This window comes from Rhipicephalus sanguineus, chromosome 4, assembly GCF_013339695.2.
Source record: "Rhipicephalus sanguineus isolate Rsan-2018 chromosome 4, BIME_Rsan_1.4, whole genome shotgun sequence".
Taxonomy (NCBI): Eukaryota; Metazoa; Arthropoda; class Arachnida; order Ixodida; family Ixodidae; genus Rhipicephalus; species Rhipicephalus sanguineus.
In genome coordinates this window covers 23,818,743-23,827,140 of record NC_051179.1, presented here as the reverse complement: position 1 = coordinate 23,827,140, position 8,398 = coordinate 23,818,743, and the positions used below count along the sequence as shown (strand labels likewise).

Genomic DNA, 8,398 nt, shown 5'->3' with positions numbered 1-8,398 from the left:
CGGAAATTTCGACCACCTGGGGTTCTTTAACGTGCACCTAAATCTAAGTACACGGGCCTCAGACATTTTTGCCTCCATCGAAAATGCAGCCGCCGCGGCCGGGATTCGATCCCGCGACCTTCGGGTCAGCAGTCGAGCGCCATAACCATGTACTAGACCACCGTGGCGGGGCCTCATAACGGCGAGAAGCAGGCGGTGTTATGTTATGCAGTAACCAAAGCGAATAAGTGCTTCGAATCAATGAGTTTGGCGTTAACATTCTCCGGCTTTTTGTAGACCGCGATCACCACGTCGTCACTCGGACAACGAAGAAGAAATCAACCAACGGATCACCGACACCGGCCACAGGGGGTAGTGCAACATTTTATCTTCACGCGAACACACAGCCGAGTGCACTTAAGACTGCTTGCTTTCTTGCGAAGATGGCTTAACTTAAAAGTGCCTAAACGACAGAACACTGCCGTAAACCAACTTGAACTCCTTAAGGCTTCCAAGTATCGAGAGATTTTGCAGGAGATCGAGAACCTCTACGCGTACTTGGTATTATATTCTCCAACATTGTGGCACACTATAGTATAGTATAGTATAGTATAGTATAGTATAGTATAGTATAGTATAGTATAGTATAGTATAGTATAGTATAGTATAGTATAGTATAGTATAGTATAGTATAGTATAGTGTAGTGTAGTGTAGTGTAGTATAGTATAGTATAGTGTAGTACACTGTAGCAGATGATACAGGGCGTCCAGTAATAAGTTCAGAACAATCCAAGCAGCGAAGACTTACCATCTTCGCTGCTCGAACGCAGTGTTTTCTTCTTCGTCAACCGAAGCGACCCAAGCAATAAATTAGAAAAAAAAATTATGTTTATGTCTGAGGAGGCGGGAATGGAGTGGCATGATGCATCGTTGCGTTTGTCTGTTGTCGCTGCATTTTTCGCATTCTCTTTAGCCTGCCTACAGGTAAATCAGTCGCTAAAAGAATCCAATCATTCATTGAGTCAGTCGGTCGGGTGGTCGATCCTTGGCATTCTAAACTTAAATATCTAGTCCACTCAGGGGTCTGAAGCTTAGTATCTATGATCTAGCGATCGATGGATCTATCGATCGATGGAAATTCCGACATTAGGATCCAGTTTAGGTAAAAGCAACTGCAGTATCTTATAGGCTATACCGCTAACAGCTCGCTAAGCTTATACGACGCGCAAAACAAAAGAAGAATATATTTAGAAAACGATATGGACGCACTGCTTGCGCGTCACGCGTTGCGTTCTCCGTGCGACGGGAATGTAGATGCTGAATACCTCTCCCTTACAGAAGAAACCGAGACGCCGTTCGATTTCGCCACAGCGGGCAAGTATATGCGGTTTTGCCTTTTATGAATAAAATTAGGTTACACAAAACGGTCTAAATCATTCTAACGGTGTAAAGCAGCGCATAGGAAGACTACAAGAGAGAGAGAGGGCGAAGGCACACACCGAAGCGCTGACATCTCGAACCAAACAAAAGCAATCAACACGCAAAGCTCTTAAGCCCATCGTGATGTGCGTTTTCTTATTTTTCAAGCGAAGGTTGTTCTGGCACAGATATCAGTGGCGGCGTCGTACACGAAAAACCCGGCGCCGGCGAGCGTGCAGAAATCCGGCCCTCGAAGGTGCGCCGGCCACGCGCGCGTCGCTCTCTCGATCGTGGACTCGTCGGCGATCGGCCATTTTCGGATACGGCGATCTGATCTTTTATCCTCATTTCACGTTGTCACATTTCATTTTTGCCTGGTTCTGAACGCATGACCGTCGTTGTTGCCTGTAGCAACTAGAGTGTCGCGCTGCTGAAGCACGTCGATGAAGGTCCAACTAAAACAAACAAACAAATAAATAAATAAATAAATAAATAAATAAATAAATAAATAAATAAATAAATAAATAAATAAATAAATAAATAAAGCGGTACGTAAGGCGCTTAAACGCCAAGTTGCCCCCATTTTCTGGATAGGGCAAGCTGCTGAATTTTTCGTTCTCGTCCTGTGTGCACAGTTGTAAGCCCATTACAATGTTGAACTGACCATAAAATCAACCAACTAGCGTTTTACACTTGCGCGCTTAACTTATAGTTGGCTCGCGCGTGGCGCAGCAGCGCCGACAAAGCCGAGGCCGATCCCCCCGAAAGGCGGTCCGCTGAAAATCATCATGGACGTGGACACGGGCGTGGACGACGCCATGGCGCTCACCTTCGCGCTGACCTCGGAGCGTGCTACGGTCGAGGCGATCACCGTGGTGGCGGGAAACGCCTACCGAGACGTGGCGTACAACAACACCCTGCGCGTACTCGAGCTCCTTGGCAGAACTGACGTGAGTGTCGCGACAAATTTCGTTATAAGTTCGGTCACGAGAGCGAAGGAATACTGCGACAGGCAGCAACTTCGCTTTACACGCTGCAAAGAATGGGAGCGCCATCCAAAGCTAAAAGAAAGGTTTTAAAATATCACAGGGTCCTTTAAATGCATTCACGGCCCAAAAGCAAAAGCCATCTTCGTCTTATTTTCTTCTTTTCTTCTCACTCAATTGTATTGACCAAAGAGAGATAAATAACTTTATTTATCCCATCTTAAGGGAAATGGGCTGCGAGAAGGCGAGAGATCCTACTCGCGGTAGGCCTCCCCTACCACTTCAGCCCATCTCAAGATAGCCTCCTGAAGTGCGGGATTGGTTCAGCTTGGCCCGCTTGTCTTAAATATCGTATTGTTCGTGCTATTATGTACGCTACACGGGACGAAGTGGTATGGCACAGGCTAACACTCACTCGCATCTCACAGTGGCAGTACGCCTGAATCACGTATGGCCTCTTGTGAGTCTTGAGGGTTTTATTAAGGCGGAAGCGTTATATGCCTCATGAATCGAGAAGTTTTCGAGATGTTGCGAGGCTTGACAATACATCACGAGACCGCCATCGGCGTCAACAGGAAGGATGCAAGAAGAAACTAAGAAGTAGGTCAAAAGTCACGTGAGTGAATGTGTGCGCAATCGGCGTACCAAGTCGCACGAACTCAATGTATAACACAGACAGCCGGAATTTGTGACGTCACCATTCAAAGGTGTGACAATTCACGGACAGCCAGAATTTTTGACGTGATCGTGACGTAACAATATGGTGTCACATGATGACGTCATCGCATGACATCGTCGTTTGGCGGGCACATCACGGAGGCCGTGCAAAACATGCAGAAAGCTTGCAATGCCTCAGATCCTGGAGGCAGTGCCAAATCACGTTAGGTGCAGCAAACTTTCACGGGGTTGGGGTAGGGAAGGATCAATATCAGTACAATAGACTCAGATAAAAAGAAGACGACGGCTTTCGCCTTCCAGTCGTCTTAGGCAAATGCATACAAGATCGTGCACATATGATCTTCGCGTTCAAGTCGTCTTAGGGGAATATATAAGGGACCCTGTGAGTTTTTGCGTGTCGCCTTATTTTAATGGTTTCAGTACTTTTAACGAAAGACAATTTTTTATCGCGAAGATGCCAGTGTACAAAGGCGCGGACCGGCCCCTCGTCGAACAGTTGGAAACTGAGAAGTTCTACTTCGGGCCGGACAACTTCGGCGGAGTCAGCGACAAGTACCCGATGGCCGTGCTGAAGTCGGTGTCCAACAAGGTGGCGCACGTGGTCATGAGAGACATGATCAGGCAGCGGCCCAAGGAGCTCACACTCCTCATGGTGGGACCCCTGACGAACTTGGCCATCGCTATGCTCATGGATCCAGGCCTGACAGACGACGTTGCGCAGATCTTCATAATGGGAGGCACCATTTACGGTATGCCTCCAGTCGGCGCGTTTCTATGTCCTAAAGGCTCGTTCACACCTGCGACCAAGTTAGTCGCAAATGGTCACCATTGGCCACTTTGGCCGTAAAGCGACTACTTTTGCGCAGTCGCTCGCTGCTCGATTTTTCTATTGCGCGAGTGCAGTCGCAAACCTCCGAACCAACCAGATGCGCAGGAACAGGACGTCGGCCCATGTTACGGGGCAATGGCAATGCGAGCAGAGGTGAAATTCTGTGCGGCAACGGGTATATAGGTCGCACGCAGGTGTGAACATCGCTCACCTTGAGTCGCTTTTTGGTCGCTCGCACATGGTCCCGCGATCGATGCCTGTCGCGCAGGTGTGAATGGGTCTCCAAGAGAGCCATAGGGGAACTTCCTGTCGCTGTCGCATGCATCACGTGACCGTAGCAGAAGTGACGTCATTAGCAGAGCGTCACGTTACTGTCGACTCAGGTTCTGGCAGTAGTGACGCCGGGCAAATAGCGAGAACCGCAAAGCGGCACGCCTAGGCTACTGATCCCCCACTGACACGGGCCAACTACTGACACCGGCCAAATAGCGATACTTACGCAACACCAGGCCTTTCATTCAAATTTCGGTGCTCGTGTGACTCCAGTCGTGACATTTATTAAACAGAAAAAAAAACAAGCGAACTAGAATGTTAGCTTGAACGGGTACACTATTTAAGCAAGCATTATGTGGATCTGGTGATGGTAATTTTACATGTGGACATGTGAAATGTCCACGTGTAACAGTGGTTATGTATGTGATCAGACTGTTTCTCTCGTAATCGTCAATTTAAAACAGTCGTTAAGTTTCAATTATTCATCCTGCCTGTTAATCCCGACCCGGTCGTCATCCGCGCAGACGTACAAAAAATGAAAACAAAGGTATGCTCTTGGTGAGCGTATAGGCTTATGTCCGCAAGCCCTCGTTTTCTTTCCTACTGAACATCAATCACTCCGGACTTATCCATCGAATGAATTTTCACTGCACCGTGCTGCTTGACGCGGAAAGCGTTTTAGGCGTTTTTCTGCGCGTCTTTTACAGGAAAGGGCAACGTCAAGCCTGGCGGCGAGTTCAACTTTTATACTGACCCGGAAGCAGCCCGCGTCGTTCTGCAGAGAGCCACTTGTCCCGTGACCCTCGTGGTCTGGGAGGCTGTGCTTCAAGCCACGGTGCCTTGGGTGAGGGATACCGGGTATTTTAACGAGGAATGAGCTCAGTGTTCAGGCGGAGGAGAGGGATAGGGGTACCAATATGTGTTCTGTTGGTTCATCGTGAACTGGCTTGTATACCTTATAGTGTGCAAACAAATGAGGACAAAAAAAGAGACGAAGTAACAGACGGACACAAGCGCTTGTTGAGAACGGAAGGAAACTTGTTTAAAATGGGTACTGAGAAAAAAAAAGTGAGGCGAAGGTTCAGTTCGCTGCATAGAGTTTCCTAAAATTAACTAGAGGGGACTCTGGCGCTGCGATCGTTCAGCTTCCATGGGAATGATGGGTAGTACACAAATTTGCCTAGTCTTCGTGCTTGCGGCTTCAAACGTACTTGTGGCTTTGTTTATTGCTATGTTTTGGTTTTCTTTCGGATAAAAGAATGGATCGTTGTGAACTTCGTGACCAGATTTGAATCGCTGAGCCTAAAGAAGTTAAAGTGGCGAAGTGAAACTGCTGACTTTTGCTGAAATTCGTTTTGCGACAAAGCAGATGCAGCCAACGCGGAGCTAAACGGAGCCGAAAGTACGAAGTTTAGACAAATTTGTGTACTACCCATCATTCCCATGCTGGCTGAAGCGTCATGCGTTGCAGCTCCCATAGACACTAGCGCCAGAGTTCCCTCTAGTAAGTATTGTAGGAAACTCTATGGTTCGCTGTCGATAAATTGAGTCTGGCTGCCGTGATTACACGATGCTGTCATGTGGCGCCATAGGATGGCACCGCACCAAGAGAGTTAATATTTCATGTGCCTCTATGTACTTTTACATCTCTGTAAGTATGCATAGGTTTGTGTTGATGTATAGGCATGTGTCGGCGTCAGGGCCGTATCCAGAAATATTTTTGCGGATGGGGTTAAACCATCCTTTATGTATGTTCTTACGCGCGTTTTTATGCATGCATGCATACATATACATGCACGAAATAAACACATTGGGGTGGTCGAACACCACCACCCTCCCAGGTTGCGCCAATGGTTGACTTATAGGTCCACGTTGAACGCCGGTATCGAAGGGGCGGAGGGAGAGAAGGGGTTTCAACGTGAACTTGCATTGATAGTAGAGTACATAAAGTAAACCTGTCATTGTTGCGATCAGAAATTGAAATTTTGTGTGTGCAACATTCACTTCAGGCACTATAAAACAAAACGGTGCAGCCGTTAATTAGGTCTTCTGAGGTACGCGGCATGGGAGAGAGAAAGGCGTGCCACCTTCCCCTCTCCGTGGAGAACTTCGGGAGGGGTTTAGATTAATGTTGAGTAGTGTTGTCGGCTGCATCAGAACGGCTCATTGGGCGAGTTGGTGTGCTTCCACCTTGAACAAGTAAACAGCGGGAAAAAACGAGGACGAGCAAGGAGACGACAGACAAGTTGTCTGTCGTCCCTCTGCTCGTCCTCGTGTTTTAGCGCTGTTTATTCGTTCCAATTGTCTGCAGCGTCTACCGTTGGCTTAATGTTGGCTAGTGTTGACGTTGGATAGTGTTGTCCACGTAAGCACGCGAGCAGCTGATGCACATCGCACACGTGGCAGTTTCCCCGAGAAAAACTGCTCAAGCACAATTTTGGCTTCGGCGAATTGCTTGATGGTCGAACGTTCGGGAAGACAGCGCTAAAGTACTCAAGAATAGACACATGGACACACACTCAGGGACATATAAACGAAGAAATACGCCCGTCGTGCCCGCTATGCATCTGGGCACGAGGTGTCGCTGCACGTTTCGACAGGCGGTTTTGTCTTTTTCAAGGTGGCTTGTTGAAACGTTGGCTCTATAGTGACACCCCGTGGGACGCCGTAGTGGGGTCTCCGGATTAATTTCGACCAGCTGAGGTTCCTTAACGTGCGCTTAAATCTCAGCACACGGGTGTTCTTTGCATTTCGCTCTCATCGAAATGCGGCCGCCATGGCCGGGAATCGAACCCGCGCCCTCATTATGCATCTCTGTCTCTCTATTTTAGCGCCACTTTCCAAACCGTTAGGGAATTTCGCCGTAATTTTTTTTAATCCAGCACGTCTACAACGAGGTGGTAGCGGAAGACACGAAGCTGACGAGGTTCCTGCGCGAAGTGAACAACCACACGATCGAGTGCTGCATGAAAGGCGGCGATCAAGGCGACTTCGCGGTCGGCGACTTCCTCGCCGTGATGGCCGCGCTGGTTCCGGACAGCGTGAGCGGATCGGTGGACCTACGCTCCGACGTCGAACTGCACGGAGACTACACCAGAGGCCAGATGGTGCACGCGTGGCTTAAACAGCACTTGCCTCACATAACGCACAGCGTGACTGTAGTTCACAGCTTCGACGTCGAAGCCGTGTCCAATCAATTTCGCAAGGTCTTCCTGGTCGAGGACAGTGATGACGAGTAGAGTTGAACCACAGAGAGGCGCCGCTGAAAGTCTTTGTTTTCCCTCGTCTTTTCTTTTACTTTCATCGTCAGTGTAAAACAAGAGTGATGAATGTCACATGTTGTGCCGGCAGCCGGTTCGGCAATTCACAACTCGTTGTCTTTGATTTCGTAGACTCGCAGGTTTCATTTTGTCTACAAAAGATGAAAAAAGAAAAAAAAGTTCAGCCAGTTGCACGCCGTGAAAACCGTCGGACAGCGAAGCTGTACTGATGAGGATGCGGCTGATGACCTTAAGCACAAAAAGTATAATCATCATCATAATAATTTTGAGCATGATGATGATGAAGACTTTCGGTACAAAAAAGTCGCAATTGACACGGTTTCGAACATCGTCATCATCGCCATGTTTTCAAGCATAATAACCATTTCGTTTGATTTCTCTCTCCCCCTTCTGATCACGTGACCTACGCGACAAATACTACTACTACAAGCCCGCCACGGCGGTCTAGTGGTTATGGTGCTCGACTGCTGACCCGAAGGTCGCAGGATCGCATCCCGGCCGCGGCGGGGCCATTTTCGATGAAGGCGAAAATGCTAGAGGCCCGTCAATAGATTTAGGTGCACGTTAAAGAACCCCAGGTGGTCGATATTTACGGAGCCCTCCACTACGGCGTCCCTCATAATCATATCGTGGTTTTGAGACGTTAAACCCCAACAATTACATTACAACTACTACTACTGCTACGACGACGATGGCGGCACAGTATAGACTAAGCCATTTTCAAGTGCGTAGCACTTTGGGGCACGGCTTGTCGTCCATCCATAGATCTCATGTGACGTGATCACGCTCAAGGTCAAGTGGTCAATATGCAGACCTAAAACAAGGCTAGTAATGTTCGAAACTGGGTTAAAATAAACGAGTAAGGTCTGAAATACTATAATGAACAAACTTAACCAATAATTAATCGCGATAATTACTCTAAAATCGCTAAATACGCTTCGTAAACGTGCGGC

At 48.1% G+C, this 8,398-nt stretch overlaps 1 protein-coding gene across 1 annotated transcript; it reads left to right on the top strand.

Annotated features, from left to right (window-relative positions):
- The first annotated feature begins 3,516 nt into the window (after positions 1-3,516).
- On the top strand, positions 3,517-7,403 carry LOC119389259 (inosine-uridine preferring nucleoside hydrolase). The gene is made up of 3 exons (XM_037656463.1): positions 3,517-3,811; positions 4,872-5,008; positions 7,047-7,403. The coding sequence occupies exons 1-3, from the start codon at positions 3,517-3,519 to the stop codon at positions 7,401-7,403; spliced, it is 789 nt and encodes a 262-aa protein (XP_037512391.1).
- Positions 7,404-8,398: the final 995 nt, after the last annotated feature.

What these genes read in the sequence shown, in the direction of transcription:
- LOC119389259 (XM_037656463.1), top strand. Translation starts at nt 3,517, where the DNA reads ATGCCAGTGTACAAAGGCGCGGACCGGCCCCTCGTCGAACAGTTGGAA. An exon ending in AATGGGAGGCACCATTTACG is followed by an intron (nt 3,812 to 4,871) that starts GTATGCCTCCAG and finishes CGTCTTTTACAG; the next exon opens with GAAAGGGCAACGTCAAGCCT. An exon ending in TTCAAGCCACGGTGCCTTGG is followed by an intron (nt 5,009 to 7,046) that starts GTGAGGGATACC and finishes TTTTTAATCCAG; the next exon opens with CACGTCTACAACGAGGTGGT.